This window comes from Protomyctophum bolini (assembly GCF_963924005.1).
Source record: "Protomyctophum bolini genome assembly, chromosome: 12".
Lineage (NCBI taxonomy): Eukaryota > Metazoa > Chordata > Actinopteri > Myctophiformes > Myctophidae > Protomyctophum > Protomyctophum bolini.
Genome location: NC_137873.1, coordinates 11,858,564 through 11,874,943, shown reverse-complemented (window position 1 = coordinate 11,874,943; position 16,380 = coordinate 11,858,564). Strand labels below are relative to the sequence as shown.

General features: G+C 43.7%; 1 protein-coding gene across 2 annotated transcripts in view; it reads right to left on the bottom strand.

Annotated features, from left to right (window-relative positions):
* The window catches only part of LOC308325887 (receptor-type tyrosine-protein phosphatase mu), a 219,407-nt gene that overhangs the window by 166,115 nt on the left and 36,912 nt on the right, over positions 1 to 16,380 (bottom strand). For both annotated transcript variants that reach the window (XM_080778633.1, XM_080778634.1), the window contains exon 2: positions 6,362 to 6,484. In XM_080778633.1, coding sequence (XP_080634759.1) covers positions 6,362 to 6,484 — 123 coding nt within the window. The remainder of the gene's footprint in view (positions 1 to 6,361; positions 6,485 to 16,380) is intronic.

The following is a 16,380-nucleotide window of genomic DNA, read 5'->3' as shown; positions in this document are numbered from 1 at the left end:
CTAATTAATCTCAGTTAGAAGACCTCCGCTCCCACCCATCCTCTCACCATTATTCCCCAGAATGAGTCTCTGGGGAGGGCCTAGGAGCAGCAGCAGGCTATTGCTGGCACCCTCTGTGACACCGTCAGAACAGGGCCGCATGCGGCTGCAGCAGCAGCTGTGGCTCACTGAAAACACTCCACTGTTTTTAATGGCATCTGGACAAGACAGCAGCAGCACAATACAACTTACCCAATAAGTCCACTGTGGACTACAGACAGGAATGCAACATTTTGTATGGCATGGCGCCTAAGGAGCGAGTCATCTAGAAGAGCGTCTGTCTTGTCTGTCTGTCTGTCTGTCTGTCCGGACATTAGTCTTCAATCTAATCGAAAGGGAGGTTGGGATTTATCTTTTCTTTCATTTTTTTTCATAAAAAAAGTATTTCATATTATATTATAATGTTTGTAATAATTTATCTGTTCAATGAAAACATATTTGACAAAAAAAAAGAAAGGGAGGTTGGGGGTCATTAATTACCACCAATTTAAGTGGTAACACATGCACGCAATAGAACACCACTCTTTAACAGAGCAATGCACCAAATGTCTGTATCAGTCTGCCCAAGAAAGCAATAAGGGGAGGAAATCAACTGTAAATACAGCCCGAGTTCTAACAATAATATTATGATGTGATAATGTTATCCTAACTCATCTAGTATTGTCATTACTGTATGTGATGTGCGATAACTTATTGCGATCGCAGGTCACATTTACTATGAAATCATACATTTTTGTCTGTCAGTCAGTCATTCAAAATCTTGTGGAGAATCCCGGTTGTCATATTAAATGCGACCTGCTGTCGCAATTAAGCCCATATATGGAGATCGCTGATGTCATCAGTATTGGCTAGCAACACTACTTTTTATTCTTGCTTAATGTAAATGACTCTGGATTAAGAGCGTCTGCTAAATGCCTAAATTGTAAATTGGGCCTGCCCCAAAGTTATTAGTGCAGCCCAACTAGAGTTCTCAACAGGCCCTCATCAAACCCTGTACACTCAAGAGAATGTCCCCGCTACCACCTTTAGATCTCCATATATGGAGCTGACCTGTTCTGACATTCCATATGTTGATCTGACATCATCAAACCCTGTACACTCAAGACATGTTCCTTATATGGCCAGTACAGAATTCATTCCATGTTGATCTGACCCCCCCATGCCAAAGCGCCAGCACTCGCCCAGCAGTCTGCTGTCAACGAGGCGGATGCGTGGAAGCGACCTCGCCCTAAAGGGCGAGGTCGCTTCTCGCCCTTAGGTGTCTTTACTGGTTCATACTGTACAGTATGTGCAACTCTAAAGTCAACCCCAATCCATTCTGTATAATACAGACACTGTCCCACGTCTGACTCTTTCCCAGCTCTACTTGCTCCCTCTTAAGGCTGACTGACTGCTGTCCTCCTGGCCCAGACACTTTTCTTGCCATGATCCAGCACAGATCCAAGCCTCTGATGGGAGTGACAGTGACAGTTGTGAGAAGCGGTGACTCCAGTTTGGCCTGGGAGAGAGAGCCAGTAGGAACACTGTGCCATGCATTCACACTGAGGGCTGTATTTTGCTGTACTTAAGACCTGGAGGCGTGGTCAATGCTCTTTGGCCACTCAGAATAGCCAAATGGCATTGATCACGCCTCCAGGTCTTAAGTTAAGTAATAAGACCTGGTACTTAAGACACGCAAAATACAGCCCTCAGGCCTCTGAGTTGGGCTGCTGAGCCAGTGGTGGAAAAAGCACTCACCTTTTTTTTTTTTTTACTTAAGTAAAGTAAAAGTCTGGAATTCAAGATTTACTGGAGTAAAGAACGGGTACATTTCAAACGAGAGCACAACTCAATACAAAAACTGTTACTGTGTGTGGACACCATAAAGCATTACACTTGTTTACAATAGGGTCCACCATTTTCAATTCATCAGAACATTTAGATACGTACAAAAGATATACGCTTCTAATGTATGTTTTGCAATACAAGTTTTCAAATAATTGTAGTGGAGTAAAAGTATACCGGTATTTGCCGTGGAGTAGAAGTGAAAGTACTGAACATTGGAAATGCTCATACTCAAAATTGTACTTGAGTACCGTACAGTACTTGAGTAAATGTATACTTAGTTACTTTACACCACTGGGCTGAGCCACCCTACAGGATCCAAAGCATGCAATCAGAGCAGCATGGAGCGAGGGATAAACAAGGCTACTCTCTGTCCAGACGTAGCAATTAGACAGGGAGAAGGATCCTCATAAACAACCAAGGGTTTCAGGCCTCGGCTCATGGCTCCTCCGCTCTCTTTCATGTGGCCAACGGAACTTGTTTGTCCTTGTTGCACTTCATTCCTGCTCTGCGTACTCTTTTATTTACATGTTGGGATGGAACGGGGCCAGTTTCCTCTCAGGCGGGCTGCATAAATGAGCTGGTTGTAGTAAGCCGAGTACTACTCACTGAGCTCCCAACAGGCTATGCAACGAGCACATCACTCCACTGGCCCTCCTACAGTACACACTCTGCATTCAACTTTTCACCAGTAACCTTCACCATTAATAACTGCCACCTTCACTATCTCCACCAGGACGAAGGTGCCAGGCCGGAGATTATGTGTCCACACCTGCCTGCCCAGTGTGTGTGTTTGTGTGAGAGTCAACAGCAGCAATTCTTGCAAGCTACAAGACCAATCAGCATCACATTTTGTTGTGCATGCATTCAGCATGCCAAAGAACTTACGCCTCGAATATCCTTCAAAATCTGCCTCATAGTGGCAGTAGAATAGCTCACTTAACCTTTTGGCCTTTTAAGTCCTGCATCATTGTCTTTGTCTTACATTTGTATTACCCTTGTCTTGCTGTATCAGACAATACTTTTCTTACTTCTTTTTTTTTTCAACTTTGATTCTATTGAGGGTTAACAGACACACAGTACAAAGACAAGCTTCACAAACTTACTCTGTATCTTTAACTCTAGCTTTATGCTGTGCTGCCTTTGGCGACTGATCCTCTCCTACAGCAATCAATGAAGGTCTATCTATCAATCTATTGGTGGTAGACCAATAGATTGCATTGCACAATTAGTAGGAGAGCCTTTTGTACAAAAAACAACATGATGAATGAGGAATATATATACGAGAGACGAGTCGTATCGTATCAACCTTGAACGTTGTGAATTCCAAAAGTGTTTGACTTCTGACCATAGTAGTGACACAAATGTGACACATTGAACTCTGTTTTGAAAACCTTATTTTTCCCACGGATTCCTCGGTTCTCAATGGACACTTTATCATTTCTGTCCGTCAATTTCGACAAACATGGAGACGAATGTATTATGACTGTAAATGGCATTGGCCCGTTTTTTTTAAGGACACATGGTGTGAGGTATGGTGTTGCACATGCTCAGATGCCCTCTAGGCCGCACACAGAAGCCTGTGAACATAGACATTCCGTGCATAGATGTGCCACGCAATGGTAGGCCTCAGGCCTGAGGCCTGGTATGGTAGGCCTCAGGTCTACCATTCTGAAATTTAATTTAATAATATTTTGAGTTTTTTTTAAGAGAGCCTACTGTCAGCTGTCCAGCAGTCCAAATATTATTAAATAAAATGTCAGAATGGTAGACCTGAGGCGTGCGTGGCACACACAGGCTTCTGTGTGCGGCCTAGAGGGCATCTGAGCATGTGCAACACCATACACCATGTGTCCCTTGGGAAACCGGACTCCTCCCAATCTGGCCCTGTACAAACCTGATTGATTGATTGATTGATTGATTGATTGTTTGCAGAATTACAGTACAATTCAAGCACAACAATACAAAGACTGTTAACTGTGAGTGTACAACCCAATAAAGCCACCTAATTGACATAAGGGCTTCATGTCTTGAACTTGAATTGTGGTGAAAAACGTAATAATACTTAGCCTAATTGTTTACATCAAGTAACAATTATCTCTGAAGATTTAAGTCAAACACAGCTTTTCAAATGAACTTTAATTAGCCCTTTTCACATCGGTCTAGTATGACGTCATGCCGTTAGATCTTCTGAAATTCAAATTTGGGTACACAGTTTGCTGTAAAAATAAATGATTCACTGCACCTATTTCAGATTTAATCAGATGTTTATAGAAGAACTCAGCAAGGGTATACTAATAACCATTCCGATCGTATCATTCTCTTCGCCGCGTAAACAACCCTATTTGGATGCGATCGCTCTTTAAACGCGTTGGGAGTTTGGTAAGGCCCCGCGTTGCATCTAATTCTATTTCCTCCCCAGTGGGCCAGGTAGTGGAGGGATAACAATCTGTTCACGGTGCCCCAATCAGATTGCTCTGTGGAGATTCATAAGTACAGGTTGAGAGTGAAACGACAGTAAGAGGAGATAGCTTTTCCTAGCCGGTACAGCTTCCACCCTAAATGCATTTCTGCCCATCAGAACCCTCTTGGCTCCATCTCCCCGTCGCACTAAAACAATTTCAGCCATCAAGAGCCCTACACTGCACCTCACACATCTCTTTCCGAGCCGTCAAAGAGAGGAGACGATTACTATTTCGTACGGCAGGGTTGCATGAGTGCCAGTGGTGTAATGTAACTGAGTACATTTACTCAAGTACTTTTGATCTATTTTTACTTTGAGTATTTCAGAGGAAAATATTGTACTTATTTACTACACTACAATGTTTTTAAACATAGTTACAAATTACTAGATTGTAGATCACACATTAACCAATTAAACCCTTGTATACTTTTACTTGCTACTACTTAAAACAGCACAGTAGTTCATCCACCACTGCTTTCCAAGCCGTCAAGAGCGAGACGATTACTATTTGGTATGGCAAGGTGCATGAGTGCTCACTCCAAGAGATGGAGACAGAGCCACAACCTGCTAATTACCCACAATTCAAGATGCACAGGGAGAAAAACAAGCTCAGCTGAAGTGCACTCAGAACCGAGGCGGGGCTGGGGGGGGGGCACAAATCAGGGATACCTCTTAACCAGACATGGGATTTTAATCAAGATATGTTAAATTTAGACCGTGGGCAAGGTGTTAATTTGTGGGTCAAGGCTTTGCCAGATTCCGGTTTAACCTTTGCCCGGCCCTCCATGTGTCCCGATATAAATCAATTGCAACGAGGAGGAGAAGAACAAGAAAGAACATTAGACACTTCTCCCCCTGCACTCTCCGTGGCAGGTAATTTCTCTGGGGTGGTCAAACACGTAAACATCCTGACACACACACAAACACAAACACGCACACACACATGCACACGCATGCGCACGCACACATGCACACATTGCACACACACACAAATAGGCCTAGGCAATGACTGCTTAAAATTAGTCAGGGCCCGCTAATTAATTCCCCCCACTGTCATTGAGGGGGCCCAGCGCAATCTATCTGTGATGCAGCCTTTGTGAGATTAGCAGTCAGATAGAGGAGGAAAACAATATCCATTACTTTGCAGTGCTACCTTTGTTACAACTTGAAGAAAAAAGAAAAAGAAAAAAAACACTGCCATTCCATTAGTCTAATTCCTAAGGTGCCTTCAGTGTAGCAATACCTCCTCATTTCAAATCAGATGAAAAGCGATCAATGCAACATTAAAGAGACGAATTGTATGCAGCAGACACAAAATGCGGGAAACGCATTTTAATGAATTTCAATATGGCTGCTGATAGATAGATAGAGAGAAATCCTTAATTAAAAAGGATGTGGAGTGTTTTGATATCAAATGCACTCCTGTGGCTTTTGTCTCGACTCCCATTGTTGTCGTAGAAGAGGCAGGGAGGCACATATTGATGTAGGCCCGGCCTGTATCAACATCACCCATGAAAGATTATACAGAATGAAGGTGTTGGATCTCTAGCAGACGGAGAAGTAGAACATGTCAATATGACTGCCTCTTTAATATAGTATAAACTTGACAATGTTTTGACGGTAAATATTAGCCTGTATCTCTATGTTTTAGCATACAATGGCATGTGTACAGCTGCTGAGTTGGGTAGACTATTCTAATTGGGTTTGAATTAATAATAAACTTTATTTGTATAGCCCCTTTCATAAAAAACATGCAGCTCGAAGCACTTCTACTGTACCTGAAAGAGATAAATAAAAAATATATCTCATAATACTGAATAATTGAGCACTTTCTATTTAGAAAATAGGATTGCCTTCAATGGGAAACCAGCCTTAGGATTGGTTGCACAGTGTGGAGCAATAGCACATTTCTATAGAGCATTGATGTGTTTAGATATAGCCAGACTATTGGCGCTAATGCGTTCCCATTCAGTAGCCCGTGGTGATGCAGTCTTCATTTCTGCACGGCCACTGAGTCAGTGTCACCTTCCTTACCTGAGGGCATCCAGGGATCTGATGGAGGCTTCTCTCTGGTATTGGCCTGTTCCCAGTCAAGGTCATCCTCCCTGCCTTGGCTGTAACCGCACGCCGCCAGCGGCTTCTCAAAGTTACAATCGCCTGTGTGACAAAGGGAGAAATTTATATTGTTATACAGCTTTTCCATTAACTTGGTGCCCAAATGAATGAGCACATAAATTACACACGCGCACACACACACACACACACACACACACACACACACACACACACACACACACACACACACACACACACACACACACACACACACACACACACACACACACACACACACACACACGCGATTTTATTCTCCCCCTTTCTTTTTTTTTGCAACGGCAGTATTCATAATGCAATATGCCAGACAATGAGATGCATTTAAGTGAGACAGAGTGAAGGATTACTATAGCGGCGGAGGCACAACATACATTACCGTCATTAGCAACACGGCAGTCCAATTTCACCATGACAAGTATGAAGTGTCCAAACACCATCATCGTTACACATTATGTTCCCAAACTGCACCGCCATCCGGGAGAAATTGATTTATCCCATTTTGGGCGGGAACCCGTTTTGCTGTTAGCATTATGTTATGCTTTAGCCATTGAAAAATAGCAGATCTACAAGCTCATAGCGCGCCACTCGGTGTAGGTCTGCTATTTTTTTGAAAAATCAAAGAACGACTGACATAGAAACATAGCTTTTTCAGAAAAATGTCTGGATGTAGAAGACATTTTTAGAATCTGATCTCAGGTCAGAATGGGTTATTTTGTGTTGCCCCCCCCCCCCCCCCCCTCGCTCTATGCCGGCCACAGAACTTGTGGGCCTCTTTACACCGCGGAGCCACTCTAATCCTTTTTACAAGCTGCTCACAAAATGACAGCAAGCAGCCATTAGGAGCAGCTTTCAGCTGGGCATGGCATGTCATCAATTAATACAAATACTCCTTTATACCTCGCACCTTAGAGGCCACGAGGAGAATGTGAAAGTTGAGCCTCTTTCTCCACCCAAAGTGCTTTACACTTTGCTCAGAAATCTAAGGAAAGGGAAAAAACCTGTGAAAGGAATATTTGGAGGGAATAGATAAAAAGCTTTTTGCAGTTGGTCTGTTCATGAATGGCAGGTGCTTCAAAGGACTACAACATAAAATGATTATATGCTACTCGGCATTCATAAGTATGCTTGTTCAAGGCTAATAAAAGAGCCCGCAGTGCTGTGTATTCTTACAGGGAAGGGATTTTAAAAAAGAGTAACGGTTGGTGGACCACCTCAGTAAACATGACCTACATGTGCAAATTATAAGGATGTATACGCTATAGATAAATCATCATATGAACTCATCAGTGTTTACTGTAGATTGGTGGAATGTAAACCCTCTACATACATTTACTCAAGTACTGTTCTTGAGTACAATTTAGAGGTACTTTACTTGATACTATAGTTATAGCCCAGTAACATGATGTGTATTAAAATGTTATGCTATGAATGGACAAGAATGCAGGACTTTTACTGGTAAAGTATTTTACACGGTGCTCGTATTGTTACTTGAACTTTTATTCAGTTAAGATCTCACCAGCGGTTGCATATAGATTTCATAAGCTGAGGATGTATTGCTGTCAATGCTGATAAAAACATTGTCCTTTTGAGCTAAATCAAAGTGAAATCCATTGTTGCATAAAGGATGTGATATCTTTGTTTTCCAATGTATCTCTGCAGTGACATTTAGAGTACAGTATGTGCAAATGAGTGGCCAAAACGAAGAGAGAACACAGGATAATTAATATCCAGCTCCATAGGCCAGCTGCTAATGATATATTTGCTGTGTTGTCTGCTTTGGAGCGGGCGGACATAGAGAGGGCGTAGATTGCCAATATATCATTACATTGGTAAAAGGTGGAGGATTTGTAAAGACGCTGTCTAAAAATTAATTGGCTGGTAGTCGCCGCATCATTGAGCCGTGAGACATGACTTGTTAGGACTGTGTGTGTGTGTAGGCGATGCCGCGATTGCATTGAACCATGCCAAAACCTCAATCACCCACAGCATGAGCTTGTCCCCTCTACATCGCAGCTGCATAACAATGCAGGCGTCTAGCCCATTACACCGACTGTCACCGACAACTGATGACTAATGGCGATGTTTGTTTCCACACACTTGAGTGCCATTTTCAGAAACAAAGTGGTGTGTTTAAAATCTTTTATGAAATGTCATTCTTGACAGGTAGGGCATTCAATAACACCCACAAAATATCTCTTTCCATGCAGGGAGACATTGAAAGTCTTCTTTTCCCCAGATTTAGAAGTATTGTACTGTATGTTTACGTACTGTGTGGCTCACAGTCTGAGTGACTGTTTGAAGCGAATCTCGCAAACGATAGGACGGGTTAGTGCCAAACGTCTTGTGCAGTCGACCAAGGATATTTAACTTTAATTTTATAATGGATGGGGCTCAGATTGGTGCATCATAGACCGGAAGTTCTCAAAGAGTACCAGGGGTCCTTGGGGCTTGGGGTTTAAAGGTACAGTGATTTCACTTAATTCAAATATCACTTATTTTTTGTTTTGTTGTGATAATCCTCCCTACTATAGAGTGTGCTGACCATATAAGGAGTTCCTCCCTGTCCCCAGTTAAGCACTGGGGGTAAAAAAAAACGTAGGTTTCGTTTCTGGATAGGTGGCCCAGCCTTCATCCAATCATGATCGAGTGGGGGCGGGCCTTGGTGTGTGTGCTGTTGGCCTGTCGCGTGTCCCCCCACTGTAGAGCGTGCATGTGCAGTTTGTGCACATCTTGTTACCGGGGCAGACCGGGGGGTTTTCCAAATCACAGAACCAGCATTGTAGATGGGTATAAAATGCATCACATTGCGACGCGTGGTGAGCTTGTAGAACTGCTTTTTTCCCTATATTGTTTTGGTCCCCATGTGGATTTTGAGATCCACACGATTCGATTGCGTAGTTATAACCTGTGTCAGCTGTGTAAATGTGTTGTTGACAATAATGCAACTTCCACTCAATTCTTCCTTTCTGTAGAAGGCAAGCCCTGTGCTCAACCTACATTATTTGCCTATAAGTGCGCATGTGCATGCGTGTGTGTGTGTGTGTGTGTGTGTGTGCGCGCGTGTGTGCGTGTTTGTGCGTGCATGCGTGTGTGTGTGTGTGTGTGTGTGTGTATGTGTGTGTGTACGTGCGTGTGTGTGTGTGTGTGTCACAGAGATCTAGGTAAGAGAGAATTGATCACCCATGTTTGTGTGTTGTGAAGATGGAAGTCGGAGGGAGAATTTCCATTATTCTCCGGCTGCCTGTGTGTCAAGGGGGGCTGGCTTAGCTCCATCAATATTTTTGGCTCGATGGTTCCAAGATCCTTTTCCTTTATTCTACCCCTGCTTCGTATCACAGCATGAGGGGGAGCTCAATTAAAACCCAAGAAATGCTCATATTAAGTGTTTGATATTCAAAATCAATGGCACTGCATGCCGCGCAGAGCAAGGCATTCCGGAGCTCCATTTATGCTCCGTCGCACGTAGGGTTTGGATCCGGAACCGGAGGAATCGGAGGAACCGGATGAACCGGATGAACCGGGTCCAAAATTGACGAACCGTTTCATCACACTTTCAGAGCTGGTATACAGTATGTGGACTATATATGTATCTGCTATACATTTACAATACTGGTGGTTCTCAAACCTTTACATTTCATGGACCATCATACATCTGAGAGTGTACAAATGGAACCAAATGGGCCCGTACACTCTCAACAGTTATAAACATCGCAATTATAGAACCAATCTTTGTGACGTTCCTTTTGTTAGCGTTGCTGTGGGATGCACTGAATGGAGTAGTGCTTACAGTATTTCTGCTCCATCCTACAATGGTCTTGCACACTGAAAGTAGCAGATCTTTAAGCTCACAACAACCTGTCACAAGATTGCCTATATTACACTATGAGTCATTGGGTTACAGCATTGTTGAAATCAGGGAAAATTTCCTGCGTGAAAAAACACGTTCCTTGTCATTTGAGCCCAAAATAACTACAGTATGAAACTCTACTGTAATGAGACTGTCTGTGTGCATCATGTATGTACTGTATGCCACTCTGTCCACAATTACTCACTACACTGTATTGTCAAATCGCAAAACAAGGCCATGAAACTCCATATATTTCACCTCTAACTCAATACAATGTGTTTCAATGGCCGTAGACATCCAGAACGTCTGAGTTAAGTAAGTGCGTTGAAGGGGCTTAATGCTGCACTCGACACTTCACACAGATTTCATTAACAGTTCATTTGCTATTTTACAAATTATTCTCTTGTTGCTCATTTAAAGAGGTGTCCATTCATTCACTTTGGCTTCGTTCCTTTTGAAAATGGAGGCTCCAAACCCACAGACACTGCATCACATTGGTGCTGAAGGAGAAAGTAGTGAAGATTACTCAACTGGCATTAAAGCATGCTACTCTCCCGACTGTCTGCCAAATGAAAACAGCGATTATTTAGTAATATATTTTGAGCAACACGGTTCGATATTCATATTACCGGTATGTTGGGAGGTAGGGTCTTACGTCAGAAATCCAGACATGTTTTGGTCTCAAGCCATGTTTCGGTCTCAACAACCTTCATCAGGTATGCCTGATGAATGTCGTTGAGACCAAAACGTTGTTGTAGCGGTAGCCAAATAAAGTACTTCTACTCGCCCGTTTGCCAGAGAAGCTTGCAGCTTACACCATGCATAATACACATGCATGAAATCCTCTCACATTAAAACCACCATCGAGTGGACCAGAGAGGAGTAATGTCGACTCCACAGTCGAATGAAAAACAGACAAAAAGTTCTAAAATGATAGCGTTGCCTCTATAATCCGCGGCCTTGGGGAGATCTGTGTGAAAAATGCAGACTATCAAGTCGGCTCGCTTCCATTTATTTCGTTCTACAAAAAGACTCTTGAAGCGGGATGTTAGTATGCTGTGATACCAGTGCCCTATTTTTGTCTGGTGTTGGCCTAGTATCTGATATCAATATTCCTCCATACACAGCGAAACACTTCTACTCTGAGAATGTACAAATGCAACATAATGAAACCTTAAGGGTCCATTTGGTTACATTTGTACATTCTCAGAGTTACAAAATAGTACTATATGTATGTATTAGGCTAATCGCTAGTGCAAACACAGCTGTCTCTGAGTCAGTATTGCACTGAACATAGTAACATACGTAGCCATTCTAGAAGTTTCTTGTTCTTCTGCCCGATCAAACTCGCCATTCATGGAGAAACAGAGAACTGTTATCCCTGATCACACGTATAGACGCCATCCGTGCAAACACGCGGCCCTCTAATGGGGGAGATCATTCTACACTACGCATGCAGATGAGCAGAATCAGTCAATAGTGTCATAATGGCTTCCCCCTCTCTGCTGGGGGTTTATGTCTGTCTGTGCCACAGACCTCATGTAATCAGTCGCGACCGCAGCTTCGCGAAATTGATGCCCCTACAAGAGATTGCCAGCTTCTTCTTCCAGGGGAGATTTAACTTTCTATGAAAGCCGCCATGAGGTGTGGGTAGTCGGGGGCTTGCCGGAGATTAATGCACGCCAGCCATGTCTGTCTGCACCTCCATTTCAGCGGGAAACCGGCGGTCCTGAAGCTAAAAAGGTGGCTGCCAGATATGTTATGAAACAATTTATTCCTGAGCGAGATACACACAATGGTCTTTATAGTGTCACGCAGAGTGCGTTTCAAAGAAATCTATCCATCTTTTACTTGACTGAGCCAGAGGCCAGAATCAATAGCTCAACCCCTCAATGCTGGAGCCAATTTCTCCTAAAGATTTTTGAGTTCGACTTAAAAGGCCTTTTGTTATTGCACCTCAGCACCTGTAACAAAAAGTAAACTTTCAGCATTTAGACGCTGCAAGAAGTGTGTGTGTGTGTGTGTGTGTGTGTGTGTGTGTGTGTGTGTGTGTGTGTGTGTGTGGGTGTGCACGTGTGGGCGTGCGTGCGTGCATGGTGCGTATGTGTGTGTCTGGCACCAGAGCATAGACTGCAATACACATAGGACCCCAGGTGCCAATGAATGATGCCCGGGTGGTATTGTGAAAAGCAGACAGAATATTGAGAGTATAAATCGCTGTCTGCTGCTGAGACATAATGAGAAAGTGAAAAACAAGTGGGTATTTTTTTGGTTGTTGTGTTTCTTGAAACTGACCCTCAGAGACGTGTGGCATGGTGGCGGTGAGGTTGTAATTGACAATTCTTTCTCTCTCCCAGACTGTATCATGTGATTTATACGAATTAGCATATGGTGGTGTCGCGCACCAGAAATAGCCGATCTACAAGCTGTGATCTACAAGCTCTTTTTTGGCGTGCGATGCGTTGTATAACCAAGTTTAAATCTGGCATATGGCTGAACATCCATTTCGCACTCAGTTGCACACGTCTCTGTGAACTCTTCTTCCTCCACGTTGCCTCTGGCTTGGCGAACAACGCCGAACATTATCGGTCACGTCCACGGGTGGGAAGTGGGCAGCAGGGGTGGGCAATCTCTGTCGCTGCACTATAGCACCTCCTACCTGCTCAGCAGGAAGCGGAACTGGGAAGGATATCTTGTTCCTTCCCCAGACTAAACAGTATGGGTTGGCGTTGGGGACTACAGACAACGGGTGGAGGGGGGTATTGGCAGCGATTAACATTGGTTGAACAATGAAAAGAAAAAACTATTTTTTTAAGTAGCAAATCAGTTCTAATTCACCTGGCACCCACTTCATATCAAGAGTATTTTTAATAGAGCTTGATGCAATGAACCCAGAAATAAATATGATAGCAATTAGCACAGAATTGTTTGGATTCTACCTCCAATTTTGAGTGCAAGAGACAGAGGCCAAAGTGATAATGGCAGGGGAATGAACAACGCTGTACCATTAGTGTGATGTGTATTTAAGCTTCTATATTTTGTCAGGGTCTATGAGATGTTATTATACTGTAAGCCTTTTCTCAGCATCATCATCATTGCCACGTCCCTCTGGCAGATATCATTGCTGGAAGGCCTCTTTGGCCCTCTCTGCCAATTCAGCAATTACCAGTCTTCCGAACCCGCTCTGTCTGGCTTCGGAAATCGCAGGTCTGCCCCAATCGCCCCAATCTGCCTCGATGGCAGCACTTGTTTTAACAAACGTCTCGTCTCCCAGCGTCCCTGTAGACAGGGGCCGTGAGGCAATCTGGGGTAATTTAAAACCAATGTCGACTATCTCCCTCCAGCGCGTCCAGCCTGGCGCTTCAAACTCCTGCAGCTAAGCCCCCTAGGATCTGATAGGCCTTTTCGGCCCGCCCTATTTCACTTATCTATTGACAGCTCCTGCCAATAGTCCTATCCCGGCTCCTGCTGAGACCGATTGCAGCAGTGAATTGCGTGTATATATACTGTCTGTTAGGGGACTTTGAACTCCAGGAAGGGATTTAAACAATCAATCTCAATATCATTATCAATCACGTCTTGCTGTTCCCCACATTGATTCGGAGGAGGAAATAAAGAGGTTGGAGTGGAGATTTCCACTGATAATCTGCCTGGCTGAGCCGCTGAGCTTGTCAGCAATGTTTCACAAAGCAAAACCGACTACCTGCATCCAGAGTGACAGTACAAGATCAGCAGAGAGAGGGGGAACATAATGTTTTTAAGTAACGATATGCCTGACAGTGCAGAATGTGTTAGGCCATGAATATTTTGGTTTGGTGCTGCAGACAGATCCAGGGTGAAGCAGTCTTTAGGTATTATATTTGGCTCAAACCCCCCTGTCTCATTATGTGAACAGCTGGCCATCTACTTGTCTTGTCACCCAAATATCAACTTGATGAATGTGTTTTACAGCAGGACCATCACATAGCCCCTGATCAAATCCACTCTGTGCATGGTTAGATGTACATCAGACATGACAGCCGGTCTTTTCCTTAGATATGCTAAATTTTGACAGATCAAACTATGTACGGTGTACGCCTGGCGCAAGGCTCACAGCGTTCCTTTCCACCGAGCCTGTCAGGAACTTCCAGTAAATGGTTTCAAATCCATCTCCATTTCCCTGCAAGCTGCCAGGTACCAATTAAGATGAATACGGAATGGAACTATAAGACGAGCGTGATCCTTCCTGTTGACGCTCACTAAATGTTAAAAATGAGGACTTTCACTTTGGCTGAGAGGAATGATCTGGAGACGATAACAGCAAACGTTATGATAATCTTTCATATCAGATCCGTTAGACTAGGCATTGTGAGCCACAGGCATGGAAGAAAAGTGCTCAAGTCGATTAAGACCAGGCTCAAATCATTAGAGCTCATACAAGAGAGAGGGTGGACTGGTGCTCTTTCACATGCAGAGAAAGCAAGAGAGCCTCCGGAACAGCTGAGGTCCCGCTGCAATGTGAACGGGAGACGGAGCACATGTGCCCGCTGTGCTCATGTAAATGTATGAGGGAGAGGGCTGTGCGGGCGCTAAGTGGAGTGTTTATTTTACAGGCTGGCGGCTTAGGTGCATTCTGACTCGGGCTTGACAAGCAACCGAGCTGGTTAACAATAGCTCTCCTCCCATTGTTCCCAGCATCATCATTCGCTCCTTTATCCAAGCAGAGAGAGTGCGCGAGAGCGCGCCCGCGTGTGGGAGAGAAAGAGAGAGAGAGAGAGAGAGAGAGAGAGAGTTGCTGTCTGTCTCGTTGGCCTCCACAGAGAGCATGAGAGAGAGAATTAGGCTGCTTCCTATTCAGCCTAATGCCTGTTGAAACCCTGAATGGCACAGCGAGATGGGCTTGTTTTGGCTTTCCATTTCCCTGCGCTCAACACAGCCTGGAAACGACACGGTGACTGAGTACAATAGTGGATGGGCGCCACCCGCTCTCCATTAACAACATTGTTTATCTGTTAACAAAAGTTTAAAGTGTGTTTTTGCCACGGATACATTGGTCTAGGAAGGGAATGCAATTTTTGAAAACCACGTTGGGGAAGGAAAGCTCCGAGTGGTGTGTTCAATATACCTTTTCATGCAAGGCTCGCAATTTATATAGGCTCTGTGACGCACAGAGAAGAAGATACAGTGTAATTTCCATAACATGTGAGAAGTGAGAACGGCCTTCTTAAGAGTGCTAACCACATAAACCCTACAGTATATACATTGTTGACCAAGGTCTTCCCTCTAGTCTACACCAAATCTCTTTGGAGAAAATAACCGAACTACAAGCACACAGTTAATCAATACATAAAACACGTGTTGTGAGCTTGTACGGCTATTTTTGCAGAATGTTCGCCTAATTTTTGTGAATATTATGACATTCCCAGAATTGGGATGCTATAGCATTCATGTGGTTAAATAGTTGAACTTGCATTAATAGGCTTGTGAAAAACATAACGGTTGCATTTAAGGATAAAGATAGTAATAGCTAGCTACAGTTTATTATTTCTGACATGGAGATTACAATTGTAAATCCCACTATACAATACTCGCACACCACACACACACACACACACACACACACACACACACACACACACACACACACACACACACACACAGTACAAAGTACCTGGACATAATTAACTCACTGTGTGAGAATGCCCTTCATCAAGTCTGTTGACATTGGTGAATTTCACCCAATCCCAGCACTAGTTTACAGTGGAACTGGTCTGCAATGTATTGATTCACAACAAGGTTCCGGCTCAATACTATGAGGCTGGGAGGAAAAGTTCCCCCTGGCTCCAGTACTGCATTCGATGGGCCACCTGGCCTGAGCTACAAATGAGAAAGGCTCAATGAAAGGAGAAAGAATCCCTGGCCTCCTTTGGAAAATAGATCCAGATTCCACACACCTGGACAAAGAGCTTTCTGAAAGGCGGACCAGACTGCTCCATAATGAAAACACACACACACACACCAAAACAAACAAACATCCACCAACCGTTCATTTACCCCTAATTTACACTTAGCTGTGCATCATGTCTCATACCAAAACTAGCAGATCTTCAAG